The sequence below is a fragment of the Callithrix jacchus genome, chromosome 19 (genome assembly GCF_049354715.1).
Source record: "Callithrix jacchus isolate 240 chromosome 19, calJac240_pri, whole genome shotgun sequence".
NCBI classification, from domain to species: Eukaryota; Metazoa; Chordata; class Mammalia; order Primates; family Cebidae; genus Callithrix; species Callithrix jacchus.
The window spans coordinates 21,128,885-21,151,026 of NC_133520.1; the positions used below are offsets into that span (position 1 = coordinate 21,128,885).

The 22,142-nt window shown below is 50.3% G+C and overlaps 1 protein-coding gene across 1 annotated transcript; it reads left to right on the forward strand.

Moving 5' to 3' along the window:
• Positions 1-926: 926 nt before the first annotated feature.
• On the forward strand, positions 927-3,751 carry ACTA1 (actin alpha 1, skeletal muscle). Its single transcript, XM_002760568.7, has 7 exons — positions 927-1,016; positions 1,878-2,018; positions 2,124-2,448; positions 2,554-2,715; positions 2,800-2,991; positions 3,098-3,279; positions 3,358-3,751. Exons 2-7 carry the CDS (start codon positions 1,890-1,892, stop codon positions 3,499-3,501), a joined length of 1,134 nt encoding a protein of 377 aa, XP_002760614.2. The 5' UTR covers positions 927-1,016; positions 1,878-1,889; the 3' UTR covers positions 3,502-3,751.
• Positions 3,752-22,142: the final 18,391 nt, after the last annotated feature.

Below are 22,142 nucleotides of genomic sequence, written 5' to 3' on the forward strand. Positions count from 1 at the left end.
AGGGCCTCAGCCCACCAAACCCTGAGGCCAGTGCGTCCTAGAGGAGGGGAACCCCAACTCCTTCACTCCCTTTAGGAGTGACGCGCTGCGCGTCCCTGAGGCGGACAGCTCCGTGTGCCCAGGCTCTGCGCCTGACAGTGCCAGAGCTACCTTTCAGGCCTGTCCCCGGGAGCCCCCGCTCCTCCTCCCCAGCGCTCCGCCCTCGCCTCCCCCCGCCAGTTGTCTGTCTGGCGACAGCTGCGCGCCCTCCGGCTGCTTGTGGCCCTCTCTGCGGTGGGGGAAGGGGTCGGCGTGGCTCAGCTTTTTAGATTCAGGGAGCCCGGGGGTGGGAAGAGAGAAATGGAGTTCCAGGGGCATAAGGGGGAGGGAGTTCGCCTTCCTTCCCTGCCTGAGGCTCAGGAGTGACTGCTTTTCCAATCCTCCCAAGCCCCCCGCTCCCGATAGTCGCAAGTGGGAGTTTGGGGATCTGAGCAAAGAACCCGAAGAAAAGTTGAAATATTGGAGGTCAGCAGTCCCGCACCTTCCCGAGCGCCCAGGGCGCCCAGAGTGGACATGGGTGGGGAGGCCTTTGGAACAGGTGAGGTTCCCGGAGCGCAAGCGCATACATGAACCCACCCGCGCGCACGCAGTGGCCCTCGCCCCACCTCATCCCCTCCAGCAACTGGGTCGGGTCAGGAGGGGCAAACCCGCTAGGGAGACACTCCATATACGGCCCGGCCCGCGTTACCTGGGAACGGGCCAACTCACTCCTTCTTTGGTCAATGCCGGGGACCCGGGCGGGGGCCCAGGCCGCGAACCGGCCGAGGGAGGGGGCTCTAGTGCCCAACACCCAAATATGGCTCGAGAAGGGCAGCGACATTCCTGCGGGGTGGCGAGGAGGGAGAGCCCGCGGGCTATATAAAACCTGGGCAGAGGGACAATCGGCCACCGCAGCGAACAGCGCCGAGCGAAGCCTCCCTCCCCTCCCGCGGCGACCGGGGCCGAGCCGAGAGTAGCAGTTGTAGCTACCTGCCCAGGTAGGGCGGAAGTTGGGAGGGGGCAGGGGGACTGGGCATTACCGAGGGGAACCCGAAGGACTCCAGGGCAGAACCCAGTCGGCTCATCTGGTCAGCCTCAGGCCTGCGCCCTGCGCGCTGTGCCTCGTCCCCGAAGCCACACGAGCTTTAAACAAGAGACAAGACAGTCGGCATCTGGAAGTTGGACGTCTCCAATTTTTTTTTCTAGCCCCTCTTGGTTGCTTTACCTGGCATGTAGGATGTTCCTAGGGAGATAAACGGTTTTACTTTAGTTGTCTTCAAGGCAGTTCCTTCCAAACTAGCGCTAGAGCTAATGCGCAGCCAGGGCCACCCACTCTGGGTTTCCACCAGGCAAAAGGCCCTTACTGAGTTTGAAATGTAGGGTTCCTAACAGGTCACTCTTCCCTGCATAAGGTGCCAACCCTTTCCCATGGGCCTCTCCTTCCACCCTCACGCTGGCCCAGCGAGCAGGCAGTGCCCAGGCCTTATCCCCCTAGGTGACAGATGTGGTCAGGGAGGCGCAGAGAGGATGGGCACTAGCGTCCAGCTCTTGGAGCAGGTGTCAGGCAGGGAAGGTAGGTCTTGGGGGACATGTTCCCCTGGCTGTGCAGGGCAGAGGACTTTTCAGTGTGGTCTCACGACGCTGTGCCCCCTTTCCTGGTTCATAACAGCCCTTAGTCAGGGGACAAAGCTCGGGAAGAGACTCCCTGGTCGCCGCCCTGGCAGAATTTGAGTGGCTCGACAGGGGATGTCCCTAGGTTCCTAGGGAGCGAGGATGTTGGGGCTGGCAGGGCCTACCCAAGCCGCTGAGGCTTCTGCGCTATTGCACCGCGCCTCTTCACGGTCTCCCTGTCCTTGCAGAAACTAGACACCATGTGCGACGAAGACGAGACTACCGCCCTCGTGTGCGACAATGGCTCCGGCCTGGTGAAAGCCGGCTTCGCCGGCGATGACGCCCCTAGGGCCGTGTTCCCGTCTATCGTGGGCCGGCCCCGACACCAGGTCAGGCTGCCCCTCCGCAGAGGGAACTGGACCCGGGTCCCCGCATAATCCAGCCGGTGCCACCCGGAGCGGCGTTAACGGGTGCGTGGTGTCTCCGCTCCGCAGGGCGTCATGGTCGGTATGGGTCAGAAAGATTCCTACGTGGGCGACGAGGCTCAGAGCAAGAGAGGTATCCTGACCCTGAAGTACCCTATTGAGCACGGCATCATTACCAACTGGGACGATATGGAGAAGATCTGGCACCATACCTTCTACAACGAGCTCCGTGTGGCTCCCGAGGAGCACCCCACCCTGCTCACCGAGGCACCCCTCAACCCCAAGGCCAACCGCGAGAAGATGACCCAGATCATGTTTGAGACCTTCAACGTGCCCGCCATGTATGTGGCCATCCAGGCCGTTCTGTCCCTCTACGCCTCCGGCCGGACCACCGGTGAGTGCCTGCAGCGCCCAGACCCCTCTCCCGCCTCCGCCTCCGCCCCTAGCGCCCAGCCCCGGCCTCGCCCCCAGCCGCTCACTCTCTCCCTCGCGCGCACAGGCATCGTGCTGGACTCCGGTGACGGTGTCACCCACAACGTGCCCATCTATGAGGGCTATGCGCTGCCTCACGCCATCATGCGCCTGGACCTGGCGGGCCGCGACCTCACCGACTACCTGATGAAGATCCTCACTGAGCGCGGCTACTCTTTCGTGACCACAGGTGCGCGGCGCCCCGGCACCCCAGGCGGGAGGGCCGGCGGCGGGCGCTGAGTGAGGGCTCCTCTCCTGCTTCTGCTCTCCGCAGCTGAGCGCGAGATCGTGCGCGACATCAAGGAGAAGCTGTGCTACGTGGCCCTGGACTTCGAGAACGAGATGGCGACGGCCGCCTCCTCCTCCTCCCTGGAAAAGAGCTACGAGCTGCCAGACGGGCAGGTCATCACCATCGGCAACGAGCGCTTCCGCTGCCCGGAGACGCTCTTCCAGCCCTCCTTCATCGGTGAGCCCCGCGCGCCCGCGCCCGCGCCGCGGCCTCCCAGCCCCCCGGCCCCGCGGGCCCGGGGCGCCCCGAGCTCCCGCTCATGCTTACCTCTCGCCGCCCCCAGGTATGGAGTCGGCGGGCATTCACGAGACCACCTACAACAGCATCATGAAGTGCGACATCGACATCAGGAAGGACCTATATGCCAACAACGTCATGTCGGGGGGCACCACGATGTACCCCGGGATCGCTGACCGCATGCAGAAAGAGATCACCGCGCTGGCCCCCAGCACCATGAAGATCAAGGTGGGCGGCGGCCTGCGCGGGCTGCCGGCGGGGTGGGCTCCGGGGTGAGGTCTCCCCACCTCACGCGCTGTTTTGCAGATCATCGCCCCCCCGGAGCGCAAGTACTCGGTGTGGATCGGCGGCTCCATCCTGGCCTCGCTGTCCACCTTCCAGCAGATGTGGATCACCAAGCAGGAGTACGACGAGGCCGGCCCCTCCATCGTCCACCGCAAATGCTTCTAGACGCACTCCACCTCCGGCGCGCGACTTCTCAGGACGACGAATCTGCTCAATGGGCGGCTGAACTCCAGCCACTCCGCAGTCACTTTCTTTGTAACAACTTCTGTTGCTGCCATTGTAAACTGACACAGTGTTTATAACGTGTACATACATTAACTTATTACCTCATTTTGTTATTTTTCGAAACAAAGCCCTGTGGAAGGAAATGGCAAACTAGAAGAAGCATTAAAGTCATTCTGTTAAGCTGCGTAAAGTGGTTGTGTTTATTTGCTTGGGGTGGGGGGAAGGGAGCGGAGCAGGAAGAGGGATTCCCATCCCCTACATCCTCTGAAATCACTTTTCACAATACCCCAAATGAATGAGATCCTTGGAAGACAAAAGTGACACTTCCCACGCTCCTTTGCAGGCTTCCCCCCTGGATCAGATCCATTCCAGATCACTGGCGGCTGGTGATCTGCCCCTCTGAGGTGTGGAGAGGCAGTTTTCTTCCACTGCGCAGTGCTCCCAAGAGTTGCCCCCACTGCCAGGTCGGCCTCGGCTGATGGCCCTGGGTCCCGGCAGGCAACGGGCGCTGACCATGGTGCTGGGGCCAGAGAGCTGGCCCTCAGAGGGCCTCTCAGCTCTGCCTACGGTGTTCTCCGACTGAATCTCCAGATCTGAGACGGGGGGTGTGTTTTGTATATAACAAGTCATTTTGTTTTTTGTTTTTAATAGAGACAGGGTCTCGTCCTGTCACCCAGGGTGGAGTGCAGTGGTGCCATCTAAGCTCACTATATCCACTAACTGAGCTCAAGGGATCCTCCCACCTCACTAAGCCTTCCCAGTTGCTAATATTTTAGCATGTGCCACCACGTCCAGCTAACTTTTAATTTTTTTTTAATTGTAGGGTCTCAGGGTCTCGTTAAGTTGCTAAAGCTGGTCTCGAACTCCTGGCCACAAGCAATGTTCCTGCCTCAGCCCCCTAAAGTTCTGTAATTGCAAGCCTGTGCCACTATGTCCAAGCTTAATAAGCCAGTTTTAATTTGCAAATGAAGACTGTCACTATCTCTCTCTTACTGGGAAATCCTTTGCTTCACACCAGGTGCTGCTGGCAGAAGGAAACACCCCCTCATACAGGGGCTGGGAAGGAGGCAAGGAAGGGCCAAGTGAGAGCTCCAGAAAGAAGGGCAGCAAAGCAGTGTCAGAGAGGTGGGAAGCTGAGGCTGGCATTGGAAGAGGAGGTAAGCAAGAGGAAGAGGAACACTTTCCCAGCCAAAAAGTTTTAAAGGCAGCAAATATATCAACAGAGTATGAATTTCTGTGGGAGAGCACAATACCTATTCTTTAAAAGGAAGTTAATGTTTCCTAGTCAAAAGCAGTGGTCCCTAAATATAATGGATTCAAACTCAAGGTAATAAACTCATTTGTAAATAAGTTTATAGCTGCAATTGACAAAAAAGCTATGTTATATGCCGCATAGTCATATGTTTAATCCCTCATTTTCTAGCCTGTTGAAAAACTTCAGAAATCTTTGAGGCCTCCCAGAGCGTGGTCTTTCAAACCCAGATATCAGGAGTATTGACAATATTGAAAAAATTTAAGATTTTAATATGTTCACTGAAAACCTTATATTGTCCCATTTGGGATGGATAAAGGTTAAAAATGGATTAAATGCTAGTCTTTCAGACAAATACCACTTTAATTGATAATATTAAACACATATAAATGTATCTGATGTGATAATACACTAACAAATGGTAATATTGAATATGCAAATGCATATCTGAGCAAATGTAACCTATACACATATAGCTTAAATAATTCATTCATGGCCAGGTGCAGTGGCACACACTTGTAATCTCAGGACTTTGGGAGGCCAGGAGTTTGAGACTAGCCTGGCCAACATGGTGAAACCCTGTCTCTACTAAAAATACAAAAATTAGCTAGGCATGGTGATGTGCACCTGTAGTCCCAGCTAGTCAGGAGGCTGAGGTGGGAGAATTGCTTGAGCCCAAAAGGCAGATGTTACAGTGGCCAAGATTGTGCCACTGCACTTCACCCTGGGTGAAAAAGTGACACCCTGTTTCAAAAAAAAACAACAACATTATTTCATGTAGCCAGCAGCCTGGTAAAACTATTACATGTGTTAGCTGACTGTCCTGCTAAAGAGTTTTGAATGAGAACCCTAAATCAATTGGGATTTAAGTAAGATATGTAAGGCCTATTTCTCCTGTGATCAAATCTGTAAATGACTCATAATAGTTTAGAATTGACAGAAGTTTTCAATATACTATGATAGTATTTCAAGCTATCTTGATAGTATTTCAAGATAGTATTTTAAAACCCATCGTTGACACTGTTTTACCAAAAATAAGTGCAAAAATTAGGAATTATATATTTTCACTGGAGATGCACAAAATCTAAGAAATATCATTTATTTTTATTATTTATTTATTTTGAGACAGAGTCTTGCTTTGTCACCCAGAATGGAGTGCAGTGGTCAGATCTTGGCTCACTACAACCTCCGCCTCCTGGGCTCAAGCAATTCTCCTGCAAACTGTTTGGATTCTGTGGGTGCTGTGCTGTTTCTCTGTTCATCCAGGCGTGGCCGTGAGTCTGCTCCACCACACAGCATTGCTTCCTGACAAGATGGGATGAGTTCTAGATCCTGGTTCTTATGGAGGAAACACATCTCTTATTGTGCTCAAGAAGACCTGCTTCTTGCCCTGGCTACAGGGAGAGAAGAGAAAGTGGCATGGCCTGACCCAGCAGTGCCTCAGCCAGGAGGACTGGAGCAAAATGGGTTCTGCCTGTGGGGTCAGCCTGCCTGCCTGCCTGTCCTCTTTGTCTCCCTTTCTGTCACTTCCATTTCCTTTCTGCCCTGCTGTGTCTTTTGGAAAGCATTTGTTTTACCACTGTTGCTATGTCCTAGTGCTTGTGAGGAGCTACCAAGATCTTTTGAGCTTCTACTGTGGCTCTCAAAAAGAAGCTGAGGAAGCCTGCTTTGTTGGTTAGACAGGGAGCACGGTGGGAACATGGTGGTCCCATGTCCACCTGCATCCTTGTCACTCACAGCTGGAGCACTGTTCGGGCAGCCTATGGACTGCGACTTCCAAAAGGGGCATGAGGTGGCAGAAGCAGCTGCAGGGTAGTTCTGTGGCAGATGGGAATGTGGGCGGTTCTCCAAGGCCAACCCAATCAGGTAGGAAGCTGGAGGGCCTGTCACTGGGTGAAGGAGCCCTGAGCCCTTGACTGGCCCTGCCTTCCTTGTCAGATTCTTAATGGCTTATCCTGATATTAAACCATTTCTAGAAGTGGTGAATGAGGGAAAGGGAAATTTGGAAGCATGCAAAGATGACACTGGTGGTTCTCATGGATATGAATAGAATCACGGTTGCCTTTTACCACCCCATTTTCTCTAATTTCTTACATGGTGCCTGTGTTTGGTTCTTCTGGCTGCTGTAACAAAGGCACAAAATGTGTGGCTTCAAACAGCAGGAGTTTATTCTCACAGTTCTGGAGGCCAGGAGTCTGGAATCCGGGTGTAGGCAGGGTAGGTTCCTTCTGAAGGCTCTGAGTGGGAATATTTCCATGCCTCTCCCAGCTTCTGGTGGTTGCCAGCAATTCCTGGCATTCCTTGGCTTGTAGATGCATCACTCCAACCTCTGTGCCCATCACCACACGGCCTTCTTCCCCATTTGTGTCAATGTATCTGTGTGTTCACCTGGCTGCCATCTTCCTCCTCCTCCTCCTCCTCCTCCTCCTTTTTTTCTTCTCCTTTCTCCTCTCCTCCTCCTCCTTCTTCTGCCTCCTCCCCCTCCTCCTCCTCCTTTCTTTCTTCTTATTCTTTCTGCTTCTTCCCTTCTTCCTCCTCCTCTACCAGAAGTCTTAATTTTTTTACACTGATTATGCCTCAATTTCATAGAGAAAAGGTTCCAGCAGCTCAGGCTTCTTTGGTTCTCACGAAGTGTGCTTTTCCAGCTATAGTAGGCTAGTGTTTCCATTGAACCTAGGTACCTTTCTCTTTGGCTTCCTTCTTTTACTGATTTTTTTTTCAATGTGCTTCAGGAATTTATCTTGTGTGCCTAATATTCTCAATAAACACATTAATTATCTTGGCAAGAATCTTACCCTTGACTTGTTTGTAACAATGTCAACAGCATGCTGGGTACCATAGTATTTGTGAGACATTCCCCCTGCCTTTCTTTGTTTTGTTTTGTTTTGTTTTGCTTTTTGGAGACAGAGTCTCACTCACTTTGTCACCTAGGCTGGAGTGAAGTGACATGATCTCAGCTCACTGCAATTTCTGTCTCATTCTCATGTCTCAGCCTCCTGAGGAGCTGGAATTACAAGTTCATGCTACCATGCCCAGCTCATTTTTGTATTTTTAGTAAAGATGGAGTTTTGCCATGTTGACCAGGCTGGTCTCAAACTCGTGGCCTCAAGCAATTCACTCACCTCAGCCTCCCAAAATGCTGGGATTACAGGCATGAGCCACTGCCCCCAGCTGAGGTTCCCTTTGGAACAGTGCCCAATCCTTGATGCCATCAGAAAGATGAAAAATAAAAGCTATATCAGACATTCCTGTACATCCATGATTATGACTAAAAATAAAAAGACTGGTAACACCAAATATTGGCAAGCATGTGGAATAACTGAAATTCTCATACTCTGTAAGTGGGAATATAAAATGGTACAACTTTGGAAAGACATTTGGCAGCTTCTTATAAAATTAAACATGTAACTAACTACTCTAATACCTGAGAATGTTCACCGGTAGGAATTTACCCATGAAGCATAAAAACATATGTTCAAAAAGAGACTTGAACAAGAATGCTAATAGCAGCTTTATTCATAAAAGTAGAAACTGGTAACAGCTTGGGTATCCATCAGCAAGACAAAGAATAAACACGCTGTGTGTAGGCTTATAATGAATACTATACAGCAATAAAAAGGAACAAACCATCGATACACAAAACAACATGATAAATCTCAAAAACATGCTGAGTAAAATAAAATTTACACAGTGCAGTATATGCTGTAATATCCCATTTATATGAAACTTGAGAATAAGCAAAACTAGAAAAAAAACTAGAATTGTGGTTGCCTCTGGAGAGTGGAGGAGGAGATTAAGAACCAGTCCAGGCATTATGAAACTTTTGGGGGATGATAAAAATGTTCTATATCTTACTAAAGGTTTGGGATATGCAGGTTAAATTCATGGCTATACACTTAAGATGTGCATTTCACTTTACATGCCTTTTAATGAAAGCAAAATTTTTTGTAAGCAAAAACTAGGATGTCAGAACTTCTTGATATACTTTACATTTTATTTAATTTTTGTATTATTATTATTAATGAGACAGGATCTTGCTCTGTTACCTAGACTGGAGTGCAGTGGCATGATCACAGCTCACTGAGCCTCAAACTTGGCTCAAGTGATCCTCTCACTTCATCCTTCCAAGTAGCGGGGACTACAGGCATGTGCCACCAAGCCCAGCTAAAAAAACTGTAGGGACAAAGTCTTGTTATGTTTCCCAGACTGCTTACATTTTACACCTTTCCAATTTCTTTTCTGTATTTTTATTGGGGGATTTGTCTAAATGGCACAGATCATCCAGCTGGTCTTCCAGTTCACTAACTCTTTGTTTAACTTGCCTAATGTCCTGTTAAACACTTTCATTGAGTTTTAAATTTCTAGTATTAATTTTTTTGTTTTAGAAAACATTTTGTTATTTTCCAAATCAACTATGTAACATTCTTATGGTTTTCTGTTCCCTGAAAAAATGTGTTAGTTTATCTTTTAACAGACTATGCATAATCTCTTAATAATGCAGCTATGAGACTGGGCGTGGTGGCTCACACCTGTAATCCCTGCACTTTGGGAGGTCAGGGCAGGTGAATCACCCGAGGTCAGGAGTTCGAGACCAGCCTGGTCAATATGGTGAAACCCCACCTCTACTAAAATACAAAAATTAGTTGAGGATTGTGGCCTATGCCTGTAATTCCAGCTACTCAGGAGGCTGAGGCAGGAGAATTGCTTGAACCCGAAAGGTGGAGGTTAGAGTGAGCTGAGATCATGCCACTGCACTCCATCCTGGGTGACAGTGAGACTCCAGCTCAAATAATAATAATAATACAGATATGATCATCCTAGTGGCTGAAATCATAGTGTTTGTTTCTGTTATTTCTGCTTTAGTTCTTACACATGCTGTCTTGCTTCCATGTGCACTTGAATGTGCCATGCTCACTGTCCTTGAAGAATTACTTGTGGGACACTAGAATAAAGGTGACCCTTCTCAGAGAGGGTTTGTGTTTGCTTCCTCCAGAAGAACACTTGTAATCCAAGACCATGTTAAAGTAAATTCAAAGCTTTAGGACTCTTGGTCCCCCAGGTGATATGAATTATGAGTCTATCTTGCAACTGAACGTGAGGACTAAGTTTATAGTTATCATTTCCTGGAAGTTTGCATCCTATACCATGACCATGAGCATCACCATGCACTCGGTGCCAGGGCAACTTGCCTTACAATTCCCTGGGTGTAGGTGTGGGGTAGTTCTAGTTCACTCCTCTAAGCTTACTCAATGCTGTAGACCTCCAGGGTCCTAGTTTCTTATAAGAAAGCCCCAGTCTTTCCAAAGCTGTTAACCCCCAAGTGCAAGGTAGTTGGGATAAGCAAACACTCTCTGGGCAGGTTACAAAAAACTGCACATGGATCCTGGAACTTAAAGTAAAATTCTAGATATTATATATAATTTTTATATAATATATAATATATAAAATATTTATATATAATATACAATATGATTATATATAATATATAAATACTTTATACATAATATATAATTATGTAAATATTATATATTATTATATAATATATAATTAGTATATATTATGTAATATAATATATAATTGTATGATATATTATATAATTATATATATATAATATATATTAAATATGTAAATTATATATTATATATAAAATTTTACTTTAAGTTCTGGGATACATGAGCAGTTTTTTTAACCTGCTTATTCACTAATTTATTCAACCAGCACTTGTGCCATGGTGGTTTGCTGCACCTATCAGCCTGATATCTAGGTTTCAAGCCCTGCATGCATTAGATATTTGTCCTAATGCTCTTCCTCCCCTTGTGCCCCACCCCTCCAAAATATATTTTTTTAATTAGCAGGGGTAGTGGCACGCTCCTGAAGTCCCAGCTACTCAGGAAGCTAAGGAGAGAGTCACATGAGCCCAGGAGGTGGAGGCTACAGTGAGCCAAAATTGCACCATTGAACTCCAGCCTGGGCAACAGAATAAGACCCTGTCTCAAGAAAAAAAGTTCTAACCAGCATTTTTAGTTGTTTTCAATAGAAGTGTTAATCTCAAGAATTTTGCCCACTATATTCCCTAAAAATAGACCTCACCATACCCTACTTTCCAGCTTTGTATTTAACCACCCCTGAAAAACATCTCAAATCTCACATGTAGCTTCAGAAAGTTTGCCCCAAATTCTGATGCCTTATTTTAAAGCTGTTGCCTTTTTCCTGGGCCTAAAAATGCACTGAATCTGAAAATTTTCCCAGGATGACAGGCCACCAGCTGGGAGGCCGAGATGCCTGGAGCCCTCGAAGCCCAAAGCTAATGTGCCATGTGTCAACAGAGATCAGTTGAACCGTGCACATAAAAACAATAAAAGAATGAAGGGCGAAAGGGACGAAGAAAGCAGGTCAAAGTGATCAATCGCTGTGACAGCTTCCGTGGGTGGAACGGTGGAACAGCTCAAGATTCAGCCCCACTTTCCTCCCTCCCTTTTGTTTTGTCTATTCATCAACACATATGTATAGAATATCTCTACCATTGCAGGCATGGAGAGGCACAATATGGAATATGGGTTTAATTCTTTTATTTTGTTTTTGTTTTTGTTTTTTTTGATATGGAGTTTCACTCTTGTTGCCCAGACTGAAGTGCAATGGCACAATCTCGGCTCACCGCAACCTCTGCCTCCCAGGTTCAAACCATTCTTCGGCCTCAGCCTCTTGAATAGCTGGGATTACAGGCATGCACCATCATGCCCAGCTAATTTTTTGCATTTTTAGTAGAGATGGGGTTCCCCCATGTTGGTCAGGCTGGTCTCGAATTCCCAACCTCAGGTGATCCACCCGCCTCAGCCTCCCAAAGTGTTGAGATTACAGGCATGAGCTACCATGCCTGGCCTGGAATATAGTTAGATGGGGTAACTTAACTGTATTTGAACTTCTTCTCAAGTAAATGCTTAAAAAGGGTGCCTGTCATCCCTGGGTGCATGTCAGGGCACATGTTAGGGTGTCATCTCAGGGTGCATGTCATCTGCTTCTAGAATCTGGATTTTCCGCTAATGTTTGTTTCAGCCTCTAGTGCTCAGCGCAAGGTGGGCAGGACCATGGGAGTGCAGGGAGGCCCAGGAAGACACATACTCAGATCTCCAGGAGCCCTGGGGCAGAACCTATCAGGGTCAGTCTCTGTGGGTTGGAGGATGGGGGAGCTGCATGTGTTTTCCCAGTACACGCTGGCACTGGAGGCCAGGAATTTGAAAGCCAGGAAACTCAGTATCTCTGAAATTACATGGGATCTCTTCCCCACATGGGCAAGGCAAATACTGGTTCAGGCTGAGATATGAAGATGAGGCGACAGAGGCCCCAGAACACACACTTATGCTTGCAGCGCCGGTACAGACAATGCGCCTCACTTCCCACATCCAGCCCAGGCCCTGCACTGGGTGGCTGTATTTTTTCCTACGGGCGGCCCTAGACACCACGATGCAAAGTGAATTGTTCCAGGCCACAGGAAAGCACAGACACTGTGGCCTCCAGCCAGGAAGGTGTCTATGTCCCTTTTCCTCCATGCAGTTTCCTGGTTATGGGACCACATGGGAGGAGCTGTGCTTCTCCTCAGACTGACAAGTTAAGACATCTAAAATTGAGTTGAGATTATTCTTCAGCTTATTTTCCAAATGGATTCAGAACTCCATCTGGATTGCTATTGCCCTGCTTATTGGCACCCTCTCCAGTCTTCAATTCACTGATTTATTCAACGGACACTTGCTGAGCACCTACAAATCAGAGTCTCGGTCCTCACAGAGCCAGCAGTCTAGTTGGGAGGCAGATATTGATCAAATAGTAACACGGGCTGGGTGCAGTGGCTCAAGCCTGTAATCCCAGCACTTTGGGAGGCCAAGGTGGGTGGATCACCTGAGGTCAGGAGTTCAAGACCAGCCTGGCCAACATAGTGAAACCACATCTCTATTTAAAAATACAAAAATTAGTCGGATGTGGTGGCGGGTGCCTGTAATCCCAGCCACTCAGGAGGCTGAGGTGGCAAATCCCTTGAACCCGGGAGAAGAGGTTGCAGTGAGACAAGATCCTGCCACTGCCCTCCAGCCTGGGCAATAGAGTGAGACCCTGCCTCAAACAAACAGCAACATGAACCAATGTGCCTCTGCAAATTTCACACATGCTACAAAGGAGGGGTGTGGTATGGGACAGCATTGACCAAGTTTCACGTCAGGGAGGGCTTCCAGACCAAGTGCACCTCTGAAAGGCAGGGTGAACGGCTCACACAAGGTCCTGGGGGCCTGTAAGTCCTGAAGGGAGGTCAGTGTAGCTGGGAGAGAGGGTAGGGGCAGTGCGGGGTTGGGGAGGAAGCAGAGGTGGCCAACCCAGCCTGTTCAGACCCTCCACTGCTGAATGTATATATAATTTTTATTTTGGGCCGAGCACAGTGGCTCACACCTGTAATCCCAGCACTTTGGGAGGCCAAGGCAGTGGATCATGAGATCAAGGCAGTGGATCACACGATCAGGAGATTGAGACCATTCTGGCCAATATCGTGAAACCCTGTCTCTACTAAAAATACAAAAATTAGCTGAGCGTGATAGTACACACCTGTAGTCCCAGCTCCTTGGGAGGTTGAGGCAGAATTGCTTGAACCTGGGAGACGGAGGCTGCAGCGAGCCGAGTTCACACCACTGTACTCCAGCTTGGGCGACAGAGTGAGACTCTGTCTCAAAAAAAAAAAAAAAAAAAAAAATTTTAAGAGCAATGGAGATCCAATGAACTGTTTTAAGGAGAGAGAGGGACACACACACACACACACACACACACACACACACACACACACATACAGAGAGAGGAGAGAGAGAGAGGGGCTTGGCCTCACTGGGTGTAGGAGGAAGAACTGAATGACAGCTCTCAGGTCTCTAATTCACTCATTTGAATGCTCACTGAGGGCACCTCTCTTTGGGAGCTTTGGCTGGTGTGGGGAAGCAGGCAGGTTGGGAACCCTGAAGATGGCGTGCCTAGTGGGGAGACGGGGGCAGGCTGGGCTCTGAGATTGTACAACTTGAGTCCCAGCCCTTTTAATTCTTCTCAGTCTGTTGGAGCATTGGGGCTGGCATGGAGGGTCATTAGAACTCAAATGTTCTCTGCAGAAAACTCAAAAAGCCCTAATGAGAATGACAGTCTGTGCTATTTTGGCATTTCCTCCCATTTCACTCACTACCTCGGGGGGGAATGTAAATGATAAATGAGAAACCTGCTCGAATAGCCTGGCCTGACCCAGGGACTGCTTGGAGGCCTGTGCTCCGGGGCTGGAAATTGCGGGGGAGAGGGAGGAAGGAGAGGTGAGGGAGAGGGAGGGGAGAAAGAAAAGGGAAAGGGGAGGAAAGGAAAGGAAGGAAAGGAAGGAAGGGAAGGAAGGGAAGGAAGGGAGAGAAGGGAAGGAGAGAGGAGGAGAGGGAGGGGTAGGGAGGGAGAGGGTGGGGCGGGGAGAAGGGAGCAGGGAGAGATAGGAGAGGGGAAAAGGAGGAGGAGGAGGCCGAGGGGGAGGGCAGAAGGCCTGCAGCTGTCTGCAGAGCCCCACGCCTGCCACACAGTGAGTCACAGCGCCAGCTCCCACTGCCTGCCTCTATTTTTATGTCAGGGCCTGCTCATATCTGACTCGTTAACTAAGCCTTCCAGCTGGTGGAGGGGAATCTGATGGCAGCGGATGAGGACGGAGGGAATAATTTATAAGTCTACATAGGAATTATAAAGCAATCCCTCTCTCTTATCAGGAGCTCTTCGCCTTTTAATAACCAGGCGCTTTCAGCTGCTGCTCTACAGGATTGAGGGGAGTTGCCAGCCCTCTCAGCAGTAATCAGGGTTCTGAAAAGGAGAACAGCGAGTCAACCAGAACAACCACCTGGGCCTTGGCACCAAAGGGTGGTAGCAGCTGCAGGAGGGGCTCAGGGAAGTTGTGCTAATAGGCACTTAAATGTGACACCCACATAATAAGGCTCCTGGTGGGGGCTGCTGCTATTGGTGCACATAGCAGACGATCAGAGCAAATGACAGGCACGTGGCGGGGGCTTCCATTCTGTAGAGGGTTGATTCAGATGGGTTGACACCTGCTGCCTTAGGCAGGCGTCCCTTTCCTCCCTCACTGCTCCCTGTGGATCTCTCCTGAAGCTGCATGCTGGGTGGAAGAGGAGGATCTTCCCTGATAGAGGACAACTGTTCCATGGTCAAGTGTATACCACTTGCCTGCTAGAACCTCAGAACAAGCTCAATCCAGAAGGTGAATGTTGAATATGTGTATCCTGTTGCCTTCAAAGTGCTCGGAAGAGGGGAATTCGGATTTTCTCTTGCTGAGAAGAACTTGGGGTGAGCTGGGAACCCTATGGCAACCCCCTTTCTGCCATGCTCTGGGAGGGATGGGCAGCCAGAGCTGATGTGTGCCCTTCTGTGCCCAGGACGGATGCTGGCCCTGCTGTTCTCTTCCCAGCTCCTGACTTGGTGGAGAAGAGGCATGGGCACATGTCTGCTCCATCCTCAGGAAGAATTCCCACATTCAGAACAGGATGTGGAAGAGCCAGGTTCCCAGGGTCTGCCTGCACAACTAAGCAGAGTCCCAGCCATGGCACAGCTCCAAGGGCCTGAGGACCATGCCTTGAGCGGGGATGCCTGGCCATGCCACAGCCCACTCCTTTCTGGAGACTCCTGGGTGGCAGCTGTCCTCTTTTTCCCACCCTCTGCCTGACTGTAGAAAGAAGAAGGCTGCTGACAAAGGGTCTGTTCTTTTCCCCAGCCCCTTGGGCGAGAAAGCACAGCTTTAAATCCAAACTTAAGAGCCAGGAGAGCAGCTCTGGTAGGCATCTCCAGGGGTTCTCATGCTCCTGGGGAGACAGGAGCATCCGGACCCTGCCTGGGAGCTCCAGGGCCAGGGCCCCAGTGCACACCTTCGCCACTTCCTCATTCTCTGCACTAGACCCCTTCTCAGGGACATTGTCTCCCAGGGTCTCAGGTGCCTGGCTCCAGGGAGGCCTGGGAGCTCACTCCACACAGTGCTCCCCGCCCTTCTGATCAGGAATTCAAACCACTTTGCCTTTCCTGCACATAAACATGGAGCTGCGCGTGTGGGGTCCACAGCTCTGGGGGCAGAAGGTAGCCTTGAACTGCTTGGACACCATCCCTTGGCACCAGCTTTCTGACTTGGGTCTTGTTAATCTCAGGTACTCCTTGAGAACAGTGACCAAGCTTCCCTTCTAACGTGGCCCCCAGGACCTTACGTAGGTCCTCACACCCAGGGCTGGCTCAGGGAGGGCCTGGGGGGTGATCAGCAAGTCTCCTGGCATCTCTGTCCACCCTGAATTGGGAAAGGGATCTTTCCTCTGGGGCTGAGAACTGAAGGAGCTACTCTGGTGGCTCCAGAGGAAAGCTGAACGTATTCCCATTGAGTAGATTCGAAAAACAAGGCTGATGGTTGATCACAAAGTCATGGAGCCTGTGTCTCTATGTCCCCTCATGTTTGGAGGGGACATAGTTGGAGGATGGCTGGCACGTCTGGGACACAGAAGCTCTCAGACTCCTTCCTGGGTGGGAGATAAAAGGGAGCATTTCCTGTAGGTCCCAACAGTCACAGCCAGTGTTGAGAACAATGTCCTCCTCCTTCCTTAAGCCGGTTTTTACCTTTGCTCTCCTCTAAGCGACCTCCTCATGTTCCATTTCAGATTCCCCATTATCAGACTGTGTTTATTCCCCTATGCCTCCCTAAGCACTCAGTCCTCCTAACTAGGCTGAAAGTGCCTGAGCTGGTCTGACCAGCTCCTCTGCTGGTTCCAGAGCCTGGGGCAGGAAGGAGATTGTGGAGTGGGAGCAGCCTGAAGCAGGCGGCCCCAGCTAGGGGCTGTGCTTAGTGTGACAGCTGGGCCACATGCCTGCCATTCCCTGCAGCATGCTCATCCTCTTGATATAGGGTGCCATTGGCTGCCCAGCCAGCGAGGCCTTGGGCTCTGGGACCAGGCACCCTGCTGCTTTTAGGGCAAGGCCAGCGGGGACAGGCTAGGACAGGCATCAGCTTTCTCTCCTTGCATGGCCAGGGCCTGCAGCCTGCTTTCTGATTTGTGTGTATTATTAGGTCCCAGGGATTCCTGCAGCCTGGGTGAGCCTCAGAGGGTGGAGCCCTCCTGGATTCCCACCCTACTCTGTGGAGGAACTGTATCCCAGGACCTGAGCTCTGTCCAGGGTCCTCAGCCCCGCTGAGAGAGACCGGGCCCACTGCCCCGTTCCAGGCAGAATGAAGGTACCATTTCTGATCCCCACTGTCCCTGAGCCCACATATGGCCTGCCTTGCTCAGATGTCCCTCCCACACCCTGCACCTGGTGGCTCCTTTCTGTTCTCCAGATTCTCCTCCCTCATGGTTGGCAAGGGCCTAACAGCCTTCTCCCCTTGGTAACATATGGGCAAGTTTACCAGGGTGAGTAACCTCATAACTCCACCAGCAGGGTTAAATTTGGAGTAGCAGGGTTAAATTTGCTCCTAGAGGAGTCCCATCTAGTGCAGAGCCCACTTTGCCCCACAGGCAGGGCCCTCTTATTAGGGCTGAGAGAAAAGCGAACTCTCCTGCCCTTTCCCACGCCCAAAGACCATTGACTAGAGGAAGGAGAGGGGCCCTGCGTCTTCGCACTGGGGTAACGGGCAGGGGCAGGCGTCTTTAGGCAAGTGAACCCCCTTCATTGCCTGCGTTTAGCCAAGGGAAGCAAGCTCCTGCCCAGGCCCATCCAGGGTCGCAGAGTAACGCTAAACAGGGCATCTTAGAGCTGACCGGGTGGGGCAGGTACGCGCTGCCTCGGCCCCTCTCGCCTCTGAGCAGTGGGGTGGGGGGCTTAGGGTCCTGGCTAGGCCTAGGAAGCAGATCTGGTTGGATCTGATCGCTCCTCACCTTGGTTTGAATGCTCGTGTGAAGAGCTGATTGCCTTGGAGGCAAATTCCTGAGACGCGGCTGGAGAGCCCCTTGCGTGCGCCCAGCTGGGACATCCGAGGGCGATTCCGGCCAGGGCGACTTTCCTGCGGCGCGGAGCTGCCAGCACAACCCGCGTGGGGCCGCGACCGCCCGCCCTCTCTTCACAGACTGCTTTCCCCAAAGCAGGCACCCATCAGGCCAGCCTCATCTGCGAGTCCTCACCACCCTGGGGTTCCCCTTTCCGCGGTAACCCCTCTGCCGCGCGCACCAGCCGCCCAGTCAGCGGAGGGCTCCAGGCAGGGCCTGCTCCCACTCCCCACCTCGCTCCCTCCGGGGACAGCCCCTACTCTCCGGCCTCCTCTGCCACATCTGTAAAGCAAAGGGCACGTTAGTCACCTCCAGGGTCTCTCTTTGACCCCAGCTCTGAACTCTTGCCTCGGGCACAGCCCCAAAGGTCCGGGACCTGCAGGCCCCCCAACGCCAACTTTGACGGTGGTGACCTTCAAATTCCGGAGAATGCCCTCGCTCTGGGTCCTGGGCTGGCAGTGCTGTGCCTCTCCCGCCTCTGCGGCAGAGTTAACTCGGGGCCTTGCTGGGGTGCAGGAGCTGTTCCCCTCGTATTTTGCCGGTTGGGGAACTCCAGACTCAGACCACGGTCTCTGCATTGTGGGGGAATAAAAGCCACTTGTGAAAAACTTCTCCCCGGTGGCATGGACTGCGTAGGAGACAGTGAATGAAAGAAGAGACCAACCTCAGCGTGAAGTAAACCGGGAGGGAGGAGGGAGAGGGAGAGGGGACAGAGACCAGGCTCTTTGTTTGGTGGAGGCGGCCCAGCCACTGCTTCCGAAATAGAAGAGACATCTGATACACACACACAGAGATCTTTTGTGAACGGCCTTTGTTCGTTTTTTCCGGAGTATGTGGGGGACACGACACTTTTTTTATGTCAGTCAGAGCAGGGTCTGAGACAACCTTGGCTGATACGGTGCCGACCACAGGCTGCAAACATGAGCTGAGAGGTAGGATAGTAAGTGGAGAATGTCCCGCTGAAGCCAGACACCAGCGAGGTATTACATGTGATGACAACACCAGAATGAAGAATGAGTATTTGTGCTGCTCTTGGAATAGTACCTTGAGCAGGTTAAGTTCTATATGTGTGTTCGTTGAATGAGTTTTTAAAAGGATGCGTTTATAAAAACCTCAATTAGAGCTCAAGCTTGTATTCAAATAAACTTCCATTTTGGGCAAATTTGAAATTTGCAGAAACATTTGAAGTCACTCTGGTAGGATATAGGTGTCCATCGATCCTGCACCCAGTCCTGCTATTGTTAATTCTGTACATTGCCTCAGTACAGCCATTACACGAAAGAATCAGTTGTGGAAATTCTATTTTTTTTTTTTTTTTTTGAGTCAGAGTCTCACTCTATTGCCCAGGCTGGAGTGCGGTGGTACAATCTCGGCTCACTGCAACCTCTGCCTCCCAAATTCAAGAGATTCTCTGGCCGCAGCCTCCTGAGTAGCTGGAATTGCAGGTGTGCACCACCAAACCCAGCTAATTTTTGTATTTTTAGTAGAGATAGGGCTTCAGCATGTTGGCCAGACTGGTCTCGAACTCCTGACCTCAAGTGATTCACCCACCTTGGCCTTCCAAAGTGCTGGGATTACAGGCATGAGCCACTGAGCCCGGCCTATTTTTTTTATTATAAAAAATTATCTGTAGAGAGAACGGTCTTGCTTTATTGTCCAGGTTGGTCTATGAACTCCTGGCTTCAGGGGATCCCCCCACTTTGGCCTCTCAAGGTGCTGGGATTACAGGTGTGAGGCACCGTGCGCTGGCACATTGCCATTACTTAAACTCCACGTTTTACTGGGATTGTATCAGTTTTCCCATAGAATGCCCTGTTTCGTTCCAGGATCCCATTGAGGATGCCACATTATACATAGCCATCATGTTTTCTTTCTCCTCTGGTCTGTAATGAATTCTCAGTCTTTCCTTGTTCCCGTGACCTTGATGGTTTTGAGGAGTTCTGGTAAGACTCCTTTGTAGATGGAGACTTGCAGAATGTCCTCAGTGCGGATTTTCTCTGTTATTTCTCTCACGATTGGACTGCGGTTATGGGTTTTTAGAAAAAACACTACAGAGGTGGACTGCCCTTCTCTTGGTGTCCTACCAGCAGGTACGTGGCATGACATGCCTGGTAATGCTGATCACTTGGTTAAGGTGGTGTCTACCAGATCACTCTACTCTTAAGTCACTATTTTTCACTTTCTCTACAGCATTTTTTGGAGCCTCCACTTGTTGGGTTGTAGGGAGTGGGGAGATTAAACTCCACCTCCTGCAGGGGGATGTATCTAATATATTGTTTGGAATCCTTTTTTCCTTTTCTTTTCCTTTTTTTTTTTTTTTTTGAGATGGAGTCTTTCTCTTGTTGCCCATCCTGGAGTGCAGTGCAGTGGTGCAATCTCGGCTGAACGCAACCTCCACCTCGCAGGTTTAAGCCATTCTCCTGCCTCAGCCTCCAAGTAGCTGGGTCTACAGGCATGTGCCACCACACCCGGCTAATTTTTTGTATTTTTAGTAGAGAGGGGGTTTCACTGTGTTAGCCAGGATGGTCTTGATCTCCTGACCTTGTGATCCACCTGCCTTGGCCTCTGAAAGTGCTGGGATTACAGGTGTGAGCCACTGCGCCCAGCTCTTTGTAGGGAAGAGCCACCCCTTCTCAGTATTCAATCATAATTTATATTAGTATGAATGTACACATATTTATTTCGTATCTTGGGTTATGATACAATTATTTGTCGTTTTCTTGCTTAAATGACTCCAGCTTTGGCCATCTGAGGCTCTTTCGGGTTGGCGCCTGTGCTCTTTTGGCATGCTTCTGTTAATTTGTGCTTCCTTACCTTCTGGCAAGGGTGTTGCTCTGTCTTTCAGGCTGGAGTGCAGTGGTGTGATCATGGCTCACTGCAGCCTCAACTGCTTGAGCTCAAGCAATCCTCCAACCCCAGCCTCCTGAGTATCCCAGGCTGGTCTTGAACTCCTGGAATCAAGCAATCATCCCACCTCAGCTTCCCAAAGTGCTAGGATTACAGGCATGGGCCACCACACCTGGCTGTTTATCTTATTTCTATCTCAAGAGGACATTTTACTCCAGCTGACAACTAGATTACAGAGAGAACATCTGATTACTCTGTATTTTTACTTTTCACCCAATTGCCTGCCATCATATAGCCACAAATGGAGTCAGACTCAAATAGCACATCCCCACAAAATAGCCCCTCATTCCAGAGCTGGCTCTTGCAGGATGGGAAGGAGTCCCATCCCCATGGCCCAGGCTTTGTCTTCCGAGCACCCTTTTTTGGGCCTCTGGGTACCCCTTACTATGCTGGTAGCACCTTGGTCACTCCACTAGGCTCGGGGTGGGGGGGAGTAGTTGGTGTGTGGTGTTTAGGAGCAGACCCAGAGTCTGATGGTTATTGAATCTCAGAGATCACCCCCTAGATGTGTGATTTTGGGAGATCCACTTTACTCCTCCAAGCCTCCACTTCCTTGTCTATAAAACAAGAAAAATATTTGCAAGGTTATTGTGAGAATAAAGGTGATGTTGTCTACATAACCCTCAGCTGAGAACGTGGCGCACAGTAGCCGTTCAGTTACAGGTAGTAGCCATCGTTGTTATTTAGAAAGGAAGGGCCTTTCTAAAGGGTGCAGTGGCTCACACCTGTAATCTTACACTTTGGAAGGCCAAGGTGAGAGGATTGCTTGAGCCCAAGAGTTCGAGACCAGCCTGCACAACATAGAGGGACCCCCCCCCCATCTCTACAAAAAATTTAAAAATTGGCAGAGCATGGCGGCAGTGCCTGTAGTCCCAGCTACCTGGGAGGCTGAAGTGGGAGGATCACTTGAGCTCAAGAGTTCAAGGCTGCAGTGAGCTGTGATTGTACCACTACACTCCAGCCTGGGCAACAGAATAAGACCCTATCTAAAAAAAACCCTAAATAAGTAAAAAGGAAGGCCAAGTCCAAGACCACCTTCTCTGGCTACTCTCATCCCCCACACTCAATGCTGCGTCTTCCATGACGCTCCTGGAACAACAGGAGCACCATCCTGTTCCCTTCTGCTCTTGCCTCAGACTGGAGCAGGCACAGTGAGCTCCTTGCCCTTTCTCTTGGAAGCAGAAAAGGCTACAATTGAATGGTAGACACAATAATGGCCTCCAAAGATGTCCATGTCCTTACCCCTGGAACCTGTTATCTTAATATGGTAAAAAGGACTGGTAAAGACCTCTGTAGGTAGGATATTATCCTGTATTTTCTTAAAGGGCTCAATTTAACCACAAGAGTTCTTATAAGAGGGAGGCAGGAGGGTCAGTCAGAGAAGGAGGTGAGACAATGGACACAGAGTTGGA